This window comes from Bos grunniens, chromosome 26 (genome assembly GCF_055505025.1).
Source record: "Bos grunniens cultivar Pamir isolate PY7600 chromosome 26, Bosgru_T2T1.0, whole genome shotgun sequence".
Lineage (NCBI taxonomy): Eukaryota > Metazoa > Chordata > Mammalia > Artiodactyla > Bovidae > Bos > Bos grunniens.
In genome coordinates, this window is record NC_141190.1 from 41,283,122 (window position 1) to 41,299,169 (window position 16,048).

The 16,048-nt window shown below is 47.2% G+C and overlaps 1 protein-coding gene across 25 annotated transcripts in view; it reads right to left on the minus strand.

The window, feature by feature from the left end:
* Positions 1-16,048, minus strand: part of FGFR2 (fibroblast growth factor receptor 2) — a 107,031-nt gene that overhangs the window by 71,184 nt on the left and 19,799 nt on the right. For 13 of the 25 annotated variants that reach the window (XM_086378699.1, XM_086378701.1, XM_086378683.1 and 10 more), the window contains 2 exons: positions 7,687-7,953; positions 6,732-6,809 (listed from right to left, as the gene is read on the minus strand). The exons of 4 other annotated variants lie outside the window; for them this stretch is intronic. In XM_086378699.1, the coding sequence (XP_086234825.1) occupies positions 6,732-6,809; positions 7,687-7,953 (345 nt within the window). The remainder of the gene's footprint in view (positions 1-6,731; positions 6,810-7,686; positions 7,954-16,048) is intronic. 8 more of the 25 variants (XM_086378696.1, XM_086378693.1, XM_086378704.1 and 5 more) reach the window with 1 other exon arrangement.

The following is a 16,048-nucleotide window of genomic DNA, read 5'->3' on the forward strand; positions in this document are numbered from 1 at the left end:
ATCTATTTAGTGGAGAAGGAATTGTGGTACAAACCCCTGATGACATAAACATGGATCATATCTAAATCAGAAGTAAAGAAGTTGACCTAGACATAGGTATGGCCCTTTCTGCTCTGACATGCTCAAATCTTCTGATGTAGTATGTAGCAAAAGTATGACATTCTTTTAGCCATTAAAAACTAATGATGATCAACTTAAAGGGACAGTCAGACCCAGCCAAAACAAATAAGTACAATCTCATCCTCAAGGCACACTACTCATTATCATCTTCTACACTGAAACAGATATTGTATGTTAGTAACGATGCCAAGGAAGTACAACTTTAACACAGAGAAGCCTCTTCACATGTGTCTGGTGAAGCAGACTCATAACCCCACAGAAATGTCCCTCAAAGTTCCCTCCACACAGCCTTTCTTAACCCCCTTCATCCCACCAATAAAGACGCCCTCCTCCTGCTCTGGGCCCCCATTGTCTCAGTTATGTGCATGTTTCCATGCCCAGGGCATTTCTATACTGAAATATATCCCTTTCAATGTCTGCTGACCAGCAAGAGTAGATCACCTGGAGGTTACAGCTTAAGTCATCTTCAGACGATGGAGCAGACACTCCAGTGTTTACTGAATGGATGGATGGATAAATGGATGGATGGACACCAGATGGACAACTGTTCAAAGCTTGAGCTATAAAATGAGGGCGTTGAACTGAAAGTTCTGATAAGGCCCTTCCCGGTTCTAACATTCTTTTCAGGTATCCGTCTATATCCTACACAGATACTGAATCTGTCACCAAATGGTGGGATCAGAGGCTTTGTTTTGACCCTGTGACTTAAACCTAAGGAGAAAACATGGACTGCTGAGCCTGCTCCCACAAAAACTCATGTATCTCCACTCTAACATCTAAGGTTTATGGTGTTCTCTCTCTTTCTCAAACCAAATAGAGAGAATACAGCCTGGGGGTTTAAAGGAAAAACATGAACTCATATTACCACCGTACCAAAAGAGACCTCACTGACCATCTGGCCCAACGGCTGGTATGATCAATGTCATTCCGAAAGGTTAAGTGATTTGATCAAGGTCACACGGCCAGAGGCTGGGCCGAGGCTAGATCCAAGTCTCCAACTCCCTGAGCAGTGCTCTTTCAACCACTCCATGCTGCCCTTTGAACTCTCCCATGGTAATTAAGTCAAAAGTTCAAGATTTATGTGAGCTGTGGCCGCTGATGACTGCCAACTGTATTTTTATTGATGTAAAAATAATAAAAAAAAAACACAGCCTGTTTCAGCTCCTAGATTAAGCCTCACAAACTCTCTAAAGCCCCACTAAGGCCTCTGTCTTAAGTCTATAATTAGGGCCTTTAAAAATATCACTAATCAGGACATTTCAATGCTTTGACCCTTGATGAGGGAAGGGGTATGTGTCTGAGAGCTCTCCCCTATCCTCGCCACAGACTGCACTTCCTCTGACTTCAGTTTTGCATAGAGAAAGAGAAAACAAACAACAAAATATGAAGATGTCAGTGAAGGTGTGACTGCAGGGGGCAGGAGGGCTTTATTTGAGAAGTTTCATTAAAAACGGCAACTTGCTGATCAGCAAGGCATTCAGTAAGATACACTGTAAAACAAACCAGGCAGAGTGAGCCGTACTGGGAGGCCAGTTGCCCACGGAGGTCCCCAGGCTCTGCCTTAAAAGGGGACCGCTGCTGGACCAGAGGAAGGCTGAGAAAGAAAAGATATTCAGCCTGGCTGAGTAGATGGAACATCATCACTGGCTTCTGTGATGAAACACCCAAACCATGTGATGAGGTTTCACTGAAAAGGCATTTCAAAAACTTTAGGCAGCTTATGTGTTTTTTTCAAAAATGCATTTTCTTCAACTCCTGGAAACTTCAACACAACTAAGAAACCATCTTAGAGACCATCTCTACGAAGGAACAATCGCAATTAGAGCAAATGTGACTGTGATCTGCTACCATCAGTAGGTCTCAGAATCTCAGGCCAAGAACCTTCATTTTCCCGTTACTTCCAAAAAAAAAAAAAAAAAAATCCCCTTTCTCCCTAGTATGGAAGATGGGCAGCTGCAGGTCTCAAGGAGAATAAAACCAAAATAGAAAATTATCTTCTCTCTCTTCACTCAGTAGTAAGAACCACACTCCACTTGATACACCCGTCTTACTATCAACTCCCTCTAGTTAAGCAGTCAACCTGAACCTTCTGTCAATCATGTTCTTCCCAAGAAGTCAGTCTCAAGCTCTTCGGAGACAATCATCACTTAAACACAAGCTGACAGTAATAAAAGTACCTTGAAAAACCGGACAGATGTGTAAACTTATTTGCTGCCAGATAATCCATTAAGATATCGAGTACCTAGGGAAGGCAAGGACTAGTTAAGTTATGCTTTTCTAAGCTAAAAGATAAAGCTTGAACCTTTCAAAATCCTCAACCTGGATGCACTTCAAAAATTAGCATTTGAAATCGCAACTTTCTGTCCGGAGAAAGTCTCTTTCACCAAAGGGCATATGTAACAGCATTATTTCCTGGCAGCCAGGCTTGTAATGACATCACAAGATTGTTCTGCTCAGGGAACCGTCTAGCACTGGTAAAGTGTGATGTCATCAGCAAGTCAGCTGCTAAAATATGACCGGAGAATGCCCTTCACATCTGTGATGGAAGGACCTGACTTAAAAGCGGGGGGCGGGGTGGGGGTTAGATCAATCAAATCAGCTCACTGGAGGGATTTTCAAAGCACGTGCAGCAGGATGTTAATAGATGCTATATTTTAAAAAAGGGTCTTATGGCCAATCAGTTTGGAAAACCCTGGGAATGGACAAAAAGAAACAGATGTTTTACTACAGAACTTCTCAGAGCTTGTATTAGGCTGATAGACACCATAAGTCTTTGAGAAAGGGTTATGATATGAGATATTCTCCAAATTCATTTTAAAATACAACTGATTTTTGGCAGAGGATTATTTGGAACCAGGGTTCCCAAGGATATTCTTTGAGAAAGACCGACTTATTCTCTTCATGTACAGACCAAACCTGAACACTGCTCTGTTTTTAATGGGATCTGTAAAAGAGATTCTGGGAGGACGGTGATACCACAAAATATTCATTCAACATCTGGGCTAGTCATTGCCCTTCAGAAGTAATCTAAGGGGAAAGGCAGGTCCGAGAGGCTACCTGATACTGAACATGATACCATACGTTTTACGATGGAACATGCAAACACTCAAAGCCACTCAATCGGCCAGTATAAACAAGGAAATCTACAGAGGAACCCACTTTTGAGTTAGGTCTCATAGGATTAAGTAGAAGTTCAGATATACCTGAACACTGCAGAACATTACCATAAAAATCAAACTAGACCTGGAGGTTAATGGATAGCAGTTTCATGGCCAAAATGCAACAAATCTGCCTTAATTTTTGACTGTTATTTTTACCATTATATTTGGCTACAATGTTTTCTGTACTCTGTACAGAATCTAAAAAGAACTCAGCTACTGCTGCTAAGTCGCTTCAGTTGTGTCCAACTCTGCAACCCCATAGACGGCAGCCCACGAGGCTCCCCCGTCCCTGGGATTCTCCAGGCAAGAACACTGGAGTGGGTTGCCATTTCCTTCTCCAATGCATGAAAGTGAAAAGTGAAGTCACTCAGATGTGTCCAACTCTTAGCAACCCCATGGACTGCAGCCCACCAGGCTCCTCTGTCCATGGGATTTTCCAGGCAAGAGTACTGGAGTGGGGTGCCATTGCCTTCTCCAAAAAAGAACTCTACCAGGCAGATAAGCTTGCCTTCTTAGAGTGCACTGCCAGAATTAGATAAACGAGAATATCAGCAACCAGAGTAACCTGCCATCTATTTTTCAAGTCAGATGATGGACAACTAACGTGGACCAAGCCCCAAAAAACTCTTCTTGGAGAAGCTCAGAAATATCACTGTCAGCACAGGGTCACTGAAGCATCGTTTGTTAACTTCACTAAAGGGGAACTTTCAAACACACCCCAGGGGCATTTCCAGACAATCAGAAGACACCGAAGGAATCCATTTGGATGCATGAGTGGTTTCCAGGTGGCTGAAAATGCAAAGAATTTGGTGCTTCTACAGTATTCCCTATTAATCAGGTCAAGCATTTGACACTTGAGGTGGCAAAAAATTGTTTTAATGGCAACATCCCCTTCCCCGCTTTGCCAATTACCCTGGCCGTGGCATTCCTCTGTCCACGCCGGCCACAGCTGCTTAATCTCAGCCGCCCCAGGCCGCACCTGTGAATCACACCAGCCTAATCACAGTAACAGATGGCAGAGGCCACGCAGCCAGCTAAGAACTGCTATCACTTTAAATCGCGTCTAATGTTTCACGGGCCCCAAACAGAGGCAGTTCCCGACAGCAGTATCTCCCTGGTACAGCTAACACCAGTCCTTAATCACCCCAGAGTACCCACTTCAGGGCGAAGCTGGTGTCATTCGAGAGCTAATTACGAAGAACCCTGGTTGCAAGGTGAGGGCACGGCGATTCATTCAACGTGGGCTGGCATTCATTAAATGGAACAACCCACTACCTGGGCACTGGGCAGTCAGCACTAGTGTTCGGGATGCAAAGAGAGTCATCAGAGAGGGAGATCAGACAGAGAAGTAGTTCATTCAGCCTACTTGTTACATCACCTATACCTTCAGTTACATTTTATTACTTCCTGCATATTCTGGGTAACATGCTGTCAGGCAGGGGGCTGATCACCAGGACAAGTTCTCCGGCACGCCGACAGAACCTCGCTGAGTCTGATGTCCCAGTCAATAGCAATGGCTACCACACGTGGGTACCACATTAGAGCTGCCCACAGCTATGCGAACATCCTCCTCCCACCTGCATCATCACCCTGGGAACTGGCAGAGGGGCACGGCGATTAGACAGGCAACAAGCCTACAACTGAAATTGCAGCTCTGCTTTGTGTTCATTGAGTCACAGATTCTCAATCAATAAAACACAAAAACAACTCCTCTCTCCACCTTAAGAGGTTGCTGGGGGCACAGATGGAACCAGCAGTCAGAGCAGAGCCTGCCCCGAGCAGCCCCTTTTCATCACCATCAGGCTCACAGCCTCTCGTGCCAGAGCCAACAGTAAGAAGTGAGTGACATGTTCTAATCTACCAGTGTTATTACAAAGTCACAATAACAAGAACAACCTCGTTAAAAGGCTGGTACAAATGATAGTTGAAGACACTTTCCCTCATCCTGCCACCCTCTGTTTTACCAACAAGCCTTCTAACAGTAAACTCCTATTGGAGGCAGACCTGTGTGTGTGAATCCCTAAGCCAGTGGTTCTCACACTTACTGTGCATCAGAGTGACTTCCAAAGTTTCTAATTCAGCAGGAGGTCCCAGGTGGGCCCTGAGAATCTTCATTTTTAGTAAGGTCTTAAATAATGATGATGCTAGTGGTCCAGACTGCAAGCTTTCTCTTGTCAGACAGTGAAAACTAATATAAGCCAAAATATTTCCCTTTTTTGCCTATGCTGCTAGGAGACTCAGAGACAAATCCAGTTCCCCACTGAAGCAAAACATTATCCCAGGTGCTGAACCACATTGATTGTCTCTTCTTCCTTGAAAAAGCCTTGGATCTATTTTAATAACTAATTGTCCCATTATTTAGGTCTTGTTTAAATTTACTAAACTGACTAATATCCTTTTGAGAAAATGAAGACTATAATATCTAAGACTATAACATCCAAGAATGCCAATGACCGACGTAAGGTCACTTTGGAAATATTCCAGCCATGGTACTGGAAAATACAACTTGCTGTATTTAATCTTTTATTGAATAAGCACTCAGAAATGTTTTTCTGAGCAGTGTGCAAATATGCACTCACTAACCTTCATAACAGCCCCCAAAGATATTGTTATTATTTCCATTTTACAGATGAAGAAACTGAGGCACAGAAGTTAAATTACTTGCCCAATTCAGCAGTGTTGGAGCAAGATTTGAACCGAGGCTGCCCAGCTCTGAGAGGCCCATATTCTCACTCACCAAGTAAAGGCATCCTAGGGTCAGTTAAAGCAGTGCTGACTGTCCCTAAACATGCAAACAGCATTTGGTGTCCCCCTTTTCTATTGGCAATATAAGGCACACTTCCCTTATTTCTGCTCAGCAAGCAATACTATCTTAGCAGGCCAAGATTTCGCAACCTCTGCACTATCGACCTTCTGGAGAAGAAATTCTTTGTTACGGGGCTGTCCTGTGTATTGAAAAGATGTTTATGAGCAGCATCCCTGGGCTCTCTGATGCCACTAGCATCACCCCACTCCTTCGGTGAAACAACCAAGCATTGCCCCGTGTCCCCCAGGGGAGGGGGAAGGAGGAGAATCCCCCCAGGCAGAGAGCCACTGGGTCAGGCCAAGCAACATCGACAGGAAGAAGACAGGATGTCGTATGATTCAGCTGGCTTTACATCTCCAGATAGCGAGGAACCAGAGGGGAAAAGCAAACCAAGGAAAGAAAAGTCGTGAGTGCTTTCAAAAGAAAGTGGCTACTGACACAATAAGAAAGGACAAGCAGTACAGAAGGGTGTACAGTAACACTGCTTTATTCTCAGATTTGAAAGTCAGGAAGAGAAGACACAGTGGAGAAGTGGGGACTGCAGTCAACAGCATCCCAAGGAGTCGCCAGGGAGACAGCTACGAGTCAGGACTTCCCACCGAGCTCTCCTCTCTCGGGGACGTTCGGAGACGGCAATTACTTACTCTTGCTGTTACTGTTCTCACTGACAAAATCCTCTGAGCCATCTGCGTCGTCCTCATCATCTCCGGATGAGATGGCATCTGTATTCAAAAGAACACAGCCATGGTTGTGTTTTTGCAAAGCAAAAGGTTGAAATCATCTACAACTCAGTCCTTCTGGAAAGGGAATTCAACAACCCAGGAACCCAGGCAAAAAAAAAAAGTCTGAGATCGTGTTTAGTTAAGATGGTTTTAATGGCTTAAATTTTCTCTCCGTGATGACAGTTGGTCTATATTATGATTCTTCATGTGTTCTGCTTTCACATTATTTAAACATGCTATAAAATGGGATATACTGAAAAGGGATTTTAAGCTTCAAATGGTATTCAAGTCCCCAACAAATTTACTGATTGTATAATATCTGAAGATTCTTTCCAACGCAATCTTTCAGCGCTCAGGGTCTCCTTCAAGAAAGGAATTAGTCCCTAGAAAAACTTAACCCTGTGGTCTTCTGACTGTTTACTAATAATCTGAAAAAATAATTTTAAACACAGCCACAAAAGGGGACCTGGTTGCCCCGTGGAAGAAAAGTCAAGGAGAGAAACTCAAATTTTAACAAAAGGAAGCAGAAATCTTTGGCATCCAAATTTCAATCCTATGTTCTAAATGCCAAGGATGCCAGTGGTACAGGAGTTTAAAAAAGAAAAAAAAAAAGATGTGTTTTTTACTTATAGGAAAGTGTGCGGTCTTAAAAATGTAATGTTGCACATGAGAACCCTGTCATAATTTTAATGACCAGCCTCTCTCATATACCAGGTCCCGTAGAAGAACTTCAAAAACAGATCAATCACCAACTGTGAAGCTCTGTGCCCAGCATCCAATTAGCAGACCCCACCGTGGACTTCACTGGTCTGATAACACTTTACCCAGAAAAACGACTACGGGGAAGAGAAAGCAGAGGGCTGGCAGGCTGACTCACCTGTGACATTGACCATGAAGTAGACAGTCTCACTGTCTACGTTCCTAGCAGCAGTACAAGCATAGAGGCCGGAGTCTCTAGGCGTGGCACCTTTTATCTGCAAATACTCCCCAATAAGCACTGTCCTATTGTTGGGCCCCAAGTGTACCCCATCCTTAGTCCAACTGATCATGGCGGCATCTCGCAACAGGCAGCGCAACTCTAGCGACTCCCGGGGCGCAGCCACGTAAACTTCTGGTTGGGAGATTTGGTATTTGGTTGGTGGCTCTGCAGAAAGGCGGGAGAGAGAAGACGGAGACAGATGGGAAAAGAGGAAAAGGAGAGAACGTCCAACAAAGGTCAGTGGAGGCCCCTTGACTCCCGGGAGAGCAGTTCATGGTTTTTTTCTCTTTTCGCAAATGGCCCCAGGGGTGTCTGTCTGCCTCTCCTTGTACCCCAGGAAGCTGCCCTCACCAAGGAGCAGAGGAGTGTCCGAAACCAACCAGAGGAAGCACCCGGCGAAAGCTGCCCCACTGAGTCTCCAACAAACCTTACAGCATCCAACACAAACCCAAAACCCGACTGGCAAGGACACTGTGCAAGTTTAAAGTCGACTGTTGATCCAAAGCCTGCTTACCACCAACACCCGAAGAAGTCCAGCGTTGTGGCATTTTTAATTTGTAAAAATGTGTGTTTTCACAAATGGTTTCATTCCACGTGACTGCGCTGTGTACACACACTCACATACACACATACCTCTCCCTATTTGTGTGTGCTGACGTCCCCTGTTATCACAAATCTGAGCTTCTTAAAAAGAAATGCCTCAGTTTCTCAGGCCCAGATCAGAAAACTGCTGGTCTGGGAGACTGACGTCTGTGCTGGCTGAGCTCGGACACACTGTTTTCCTTAAAATGATAAAAGCCTGGAGGCCTTCACGTCAAAGCCCAAAAGAGAAAAGCCGCCCCAGGGAGCTGAGAGGCGGTCCCCATCGCACTTGTGTGGTAGGCTCTCAGTCGTGTCCGAGTCTTTGCGACCCCCTAGACTGTAGCCCGCCAGGCTCCTCTGTCCATGGGATTTTCCAGGCGAGAATACTGGAGTGGGGTGCCATTTCCTTCTCCAGGGGACCTTCCCAACCCAGGAATTGAACCCAGGTCTCCCGCATTGTGGGCAGACTCTTTACCGTTTGAGCCACCAGGGAAGCCCACTTAAATGGATCTTAGATCGCACTTAAATGGATCCAAAGGAAGGTGCGGAGGCCTGCAGGCCTGGCACTCCACCTGGAGAGCTGGGCTACTCCCTGCTCCCCAGCCCCCACCACACAGCCCAGCTTCCAGTCTCCTCAGCCTTCTTCTGCCTTGTCTCCTTTAGAGCTTTTCCTTTCTCCCTCGCCTCCCCACTGAACCCCCCCATCCTTCACGCCCCCCCCGATCATGCACGCTCTCCTGGATGAGAGCCTGCCACCAGCCACCCCAGCCCAGAGCGAAGTGGGTCTCTCCTCTTCACCAGCTCCTGGGGATGGGCCACATTCGTGACGGACTTGTCCCGTCCCCCGAGGAGATGCCCAAGATGCTAGAGGGAGGGCTGATGTCTCTGGTTCTTTGCGAGCTCCTCCCCTGCCCCAGGCAGGCACACAGAAGGCGACTGTTACAAATCGGATAACGGTCCCAGTGACTCAAGAGGTAAAGAATCCACCTGCAGTGCTGGAGACACACAGGAGACGTGTGTCTGGGTTGGGAAGATGCCCTGGAGGAGGGCATGGCAACTCACTCCAGTATTCTTGCCTGGAGAATCCCACGGACAGAGGAGCCTGCTGGGCTACAGTCCATGGGGCCGCAAAGAGTCAGACAAGACTGAGCATGCACACGGTCCACAAACATGCAGGGCAAAACAGGCCCGGGAGGACCTAGCCTCTGCTAACCGAGTGAGAAGGAACCACGCGTCTTTAAGGAGAACAGCCAGAGCCGCCGGCTGGGACCCACGAGAGTCCATGAGCTGGCTTTTGGCCTTCACAGAGAGCACTATGAATGGTACCCGGAGGCCCAGGCCCAGAAAGCATAAAGCTTCCCAGCTCTGGGATGGCTAGGAATCTGGGCAGCATCAAAAGGCAATTGTTTTGTCCTTAAGTGTGGTCTGGACAAGGGTCCCACATAAGACTGAAATACAGTTACTTCATGTTTCAGTGCCAGGGTCCAAGAACAAGCGAGGGCCACACGCATCAGGTTCTAGAAATCCATGCCCCCCCACCCCCGACCACCACCCGCTGTGGAGGCCCAGGGCTCCCCAGAGGGGCACCCCCCAGGGCAACCACACCAGCAAGGGCCCAGACACTGAACAGGATGGGAACATAAAGGGGTAATCACAGCAAAAGGAAGAAAATAGAAGTCATATTTAACTTGGAAAAACTTACACCCCAAGACAAGGGCAGAAAGTCCCAACTGACAAGCAGGTTACATTTTGAATGCTTGTTTTTTCGCAATCAACAATTATTTTACTGAACACCTACTATGGGCCACATGCTTTTATCCTGGATAAACAGAACAGATACAAAAATAAACAGATAAAACAAACAGAAACAAAAATACTCCCTGCACTTGTGGGTGATTAATTACCGAGGGGTGACAGATAACAAATACAAAATCTACAAAACTATAAAGTCTGTGGAGTGGTCCCAAGTGTTAGGAGGAAGAAATATAGCATGTTAGGGGCACATCCAGAGAGGCAGGCTCTGGACTCCAGAACAGGAGTTGGCAAACCACAAGCCCCTGGGGCCAAACCCAGCCCATGGCCTGTTTTTGTAAACAAAGTTTACAGGTGCATAGCCATGCTCATCGCTTACATAATGTCCGGGGCTGCTGTGATATGACAGTTGACAGGCCTGTGGTTGAAACAGAGACCTGGTGACCTGCAGAGCCTAAAATATTAACAGTCTTGCCCTTTACAGAAAATTCGCCAGCTTCTGTTGTGTAGGATCATCAGAGAAGGCTTCTTTAGAGAGAAGGGAAGGGCAAAATGATGCCTAAAAGATACTGCAATGAACTTAGTTGGAAGGTCCTCAAATGGGGCCTCCTGAGGTTGTTCAAGTCATAATGCTGCTAAATTCAATGACTAATAAAAAGGTACTGAACTCTGGATCCTGAGCAGAAAAGGTATGGGAAGAGAAATGCAGGGTAGAGGGGAAGAGGAGGAGAACAAAGAAGTCAGTTTGGCCCCAAATCTCAGACCTGCATCCTAAAGTCAGGGCCACACAATGTTGCAATTGACAAGCCTCTCAAAGCCACCTGGCCCACCCCCTTTTACAGCTGGTCAAAGCCAGGATCAGATGTCATCTGAGTCCTGGGTCTCCCACAACTGATTACAGAAACAGCATCCACAATGTTAGAATGAATTGACACTGCCTCAGCCTGAGTTATAAAATAATCGCTATTTATTAGGACCAACATTGCATGATCAGCATGTCACCAAGAATGTTGTGGAATTTGCTTTCCTCTGAGCCAGAACTGGTCATCAAGAGATGGCCCAGCAAGGAAACAGCTGGACAGAGCAGCAACACTTCCCTCCCTTAGCGGACAGCCCGGGACCCACGTGGCCCATTCTGCTCTGTTCTGTCCCCCTGGCCCTCAGAAAAGGGAAAGCCATGTGACTACTTCATGGAGGCACAGGAAGACTCTAAGACAGTTTTTTGTTTTTAAGAAGAAAAAAAAAGGCAAGACACTTGCAGTTATGATGCAGAAAAATCTCTCTCCCAGATAAAAGGGAGAATTATGATTTCTCAAAGAAAAGCATTTTCACTAAGAATCCTCTCCTTCACCTAAAACAGGCAAACCACAAAATCTTGCTGAAACCTAGGTATCTAAGATGCTGGACCAATATCACCAAAAAGACATCACTACCTGCTGCTGCAGGAGGAGGGTCACATCCTATTCAGGCCAGACACACAGGAGATGCTAGTGGAAGGGGTGCTGGTGGAGGACAGAGGAGTCTGATATGCTACAGCCCATGGGGTTGCAAAGAGTGGACATGACTTAGAGCCTGAACAACAACAACCTGTATGAGAAAAGATGACACCCTGAGTCCCAAGTGCACTCTGCTCCTGCTTAAGCTCAGGAATGCCACCAAACACAACATTATTTTGAGAATCCAGCAAGCCATCCAATATGAACCTGATCTTCCAACTATAATTTATGGGGCCAGTCACCATCACTATCACTCTTCAAGGCTGAAGACACTACCAAGATCACAAGTACCACTCTTTTCAGAGGATAATCAAGAGACTACCTGGATTTATGAAAGTGAAAGTCGCTCAGTGGTGTCCAACTCTTTGCGATCCCATGTAGTCCATGGAATTCTCCAGGCCAGAATAGTGGAGTGGGTAGCCTATCCCTTCTCCAGCAGATCTTCCCAACCCAGGAATTGAACCAGGTCTCCTGCATTGCAGGTGGATTCTTTACCAACTGAGCTACATCCCATGGATGTAAAATGATGTTACTAATGATGGGCTCCTAGCTCAAAAGGCCTGATAAGGTGACGAGCTATTAAGAGTGATTTTAATTTCCGTGAAAACTATCACCCAGCTTTCCATTGAGATGATCAGCTTCAAGGATAGTAAAATAATTCCCCAATATACATCAATAGGGTGAAGATGTTCATTTATAAAATAGGGCCATCCACCTTCAAGACCTGAGACCATTAACTACTCCCATGGGGAATTCAGAAAGTGTGTGTTCCTCCTTCCCCAGCTGATTACTTCACAACAAGCTCATCTGAGGGTCTGGGGCATCTTTGGGGAACCCCAGCAGAATCTTGTGATACTCCCGCATAATGTAGGAGGACACATTTTAGGGAGGATAGGTGGATGACTAGAAAGGAGAAGAGGGAAGAAGGGTTTAAGGAGTCAGGGAGGGCGGGCGAGTGGGGTCTACGGTGGGAAGGGGTGGAATGACACACCCAGCCCTTCCCAGGCCACCCAATAGCTCCTGTGGCCCAGTTTGCGTGGTCCTGCATCAAAGCCATCCCAGGCCAAGATGCCAAGAACACCTATACTTATTAGCAGGGACCCAGACTGGCTCAGCGGAGGCAGTTCTCACCCTGCCCCTCCCACGTGGCCCCAGGGGCTTGCTTCCCTTCTGGGGCTGCCATCTCCAGGTGACTACCCACCAGATGCTCCGCAGTGCTCCGCGGACACCACCACAGTGGGAGTGCCCTCCTCGTGCTCAGAGGGGACAATGGACCAGATCCCCCAGAGCACCAATGCTGCACCTGCGGGGCCCTACCAACCCCTCTGCCTTTGGATGCGACCACCTTCCAAAGTCACATCACCAAGCCGCACCGCCTGCTCTATAACACAGGACGGTTGACATGCGCAGAGTATTCCCTGGAAGATTTAAACGATATCTTTTATGGCAATATTACCAGTTCCTGCATTTTTTTTTTCTGGTGATGGAGCATACTTTTTACTCTTTTTCACAGAGGAGGGGAGAAATCACAGGGAGCACGTAGTCCAACACGTCCCTCCTCTGTTCTCGACAAAACACAACAGGAGAAGGTTCCAGAAGCCATTTTACTACACAGCAAGTGCTCTTCCAGAAGCTTCCATAGACAGAAAACGTCTCTTCACGCCTTTCGTAATGTAAACGACAATCCACAACGAAGCGACAAGGCTGGTACCCTCGCACCAGCGCTAGACGTTCTTCGTCACCGCAGCTAAAAGCGCCCGACAAACAAGGCGCCGAGTTTACCTTCTGGGAGGATGAAGAGGCACTTGTTCCTACTTGCTGAGCGCACAACCAGCCGGGACAGCTCAGTTGTGCGCGTCTTAGGTTGCATCATCTGAACTTTCTCCCCATGAGTTTCAAACACTTGAGAAGCGCCAGCGGCATCTTATCACGCAGCTGCTTTCCAATAAATGGAGTAATCTGATATGAAAAAATGAGAGAGATGGGCACCCGTACAGCTTGGCAAAAAGTGAACAGGGTGAATAACAGCTGCCTCAGCTTATGGTCAACGTGTGATTCCTGCTGGAGCTCCATCTCCTTCCCGCCCCTAAGAAACTCCAGAGCCCTGATCTACGAGAGCTACTGGAATTTAGAACTGAGGGGCGGCTGACTGCAAAGGGAAGAGGTGTGACGTCAACAGGGCAGAGGGCTGACGTCACCAGCTCTACCTCTCAGGAAATCCACAAGGGGACAGGAGTCCTTGCTGGAGGCGATCAGGGTCCAGGGAGTGGCGGGGAAGTCTTGCAAAAGGCAGAACAGGCTGTGGTTTCTGGGACTTCGCTGCTGAATTCTTCGCCCGGCTGAATTCTTCCCCGGTGTCATCAGGAGGCCGTCTTGAGACAATTGAAGCAGCGAGTGCGTTTGGAACGGGGAGCTATTTCAGGTAACACTTGACGCTGCCAAACCAGCCATAGCAGCACTTCAGACTGTCACTTTTTATAATGTTTGCCTATAAACTTTGCCCGTGTGGTTTTTGAAATGGCGCCCAAATGCAAACAGGGAACAGATGGGAACCCCGCGTCTTGCCCTGTCCAATCGCTTCGCGCGGAATGGATGACAGGTTTAAACTGTTAAGGAAGAAACGGCGTATGCCACAGGGACAACAAACCACGTCACTTCACAAATGCACCCTTTTCTGGGGTTTCCTTGGGACCGGTGTCTTTTCAAAGGTCAGGATGATCACAGCTAAGAAGGGAAACTCCAGCTTCAAGGATGTGGGGCGGGCGGAGGGGTCCCCCAAGAGGTCTCTCCATCTCAGAAAGTCAGAGGCATCCAAACTGTTAACACATTCCTCCAAAAAAGTGGACGAAAGGGAGAAAGAAACAGAAAGAAATGCCTAAACAGATCCCTCTGTGAGACAAGGAGGGAAGGGAGAGAGAGGACGGGATGTCCTACAAGGGGGTGTGGACGGCGGGGGCTCCCTTGGGAACTATAACACCGGCGTTTGGGGCGAGAATAGTAACCCAGCCTTGGTTCCCTTCTGCCACCTTGCACAAGAGGAACAAACATCCGTGCGGTGGGGCTGCCACTGTCTTGAAAGAAGAGATACCCAGGATGAGCTGCACGTGCCCCCGGAACGTGGCAATCCACGGGCACACAGCAGGCAAGTGTCTGTTCCAGACTCGCCCTCTGGTCTTTACTATGGCCCACAGCGGCCACACCCCGGTCCTGGCAAGAAGTTTGAACTGGCCAATACCCTGCGTTCTGTCCATAGGAACGGAATACAGAACCGCCTCACATACACAGCACTGCCAAAGTGCTTTTCACCAGCTGGATGGGGTCCAGACAGACAGACACCTGGCATCACTTTTCAGTGACCCGTGGTGTCTTAGAACACAGGGACTTTGGAAGAGCATAGCCCCCATTTTCTAAAGCACGGTTTCCATCTAGGTGGCATCCAAAGTTAGCTTCACAAAGATCTAAAGGTCCCGGGATCCCCCTCATGGAGTCAGAAATGACCACCCTTGTGTTCCCCAGCACGGGGGCCCTGCAGACAGCCAGAGAGCAGCGGCAGAGCTGGCTGTTTTCAGCTCAGACAGCCTTGAAGCTTCGCCTTTACAAGAACGGGCTTGCAGAAGACAAAATCCGGACATCAAACGGAGGCCTTATAAGGCCTGGGTACTACTTGTTCCTTCGGGGTGGGAAGGGAGACACAAATACTCTGCACAATATAAAGATGAAAGTTCTCTACCTCAAGAAATACTGCCAACATAAAAATGGGGGCCTCAAGGAATGCAAAGCCCTGGAACACGGGAGAAGTAAACAGGCTGCAGTCTCCTCTTTCCAGCCCATGGTCGGGGTGTCTTCTAGACTCACGTAAGGACTTAACACTCTCCCTGTGGGTATCGTGGGGGCCAGGACGACCACTAATAAATAGCTGCCTCTGCCACAGAAGCTTGACTGTTCCAGAAACTCTAGCCTGGCTCGCATTCCCCCTGATCAGGCGGGATGATGGCTAATGCTTCCAATATGGTAACCATTAAAAATTATATATTTAGGCACACCCCTCCTATAATTTAGGTCTCTCTTTGAGAAACAGGGCAAACAGCTCTCTGAGTCTGAAAAGAAAGGATATTTGTTGCTGCCTATGAGAAAATAAATGCATAAATAGTCCAAGTGCCTTAAAAAAAGCACCATTTAAGAGTCACCATTATCGCCTAATATTTGGACCCAAAATGTAGAAATATCCACTCCCTAATTTGTCAGCATCCCTTGATCCAGTGTTTTACACTATTCATTATAGTGCTCTCCAATAGGGAGAAAGAACAACACAAAAAGATATTTTTGCTCCTGGACACAAAATGTGCATCAAACATTAGAGCAAAAAAACATTCCGGAGATCCCCACTGGACCACCAAGAGGTGAGTATCAAAACAGAACCATCTGCAGAA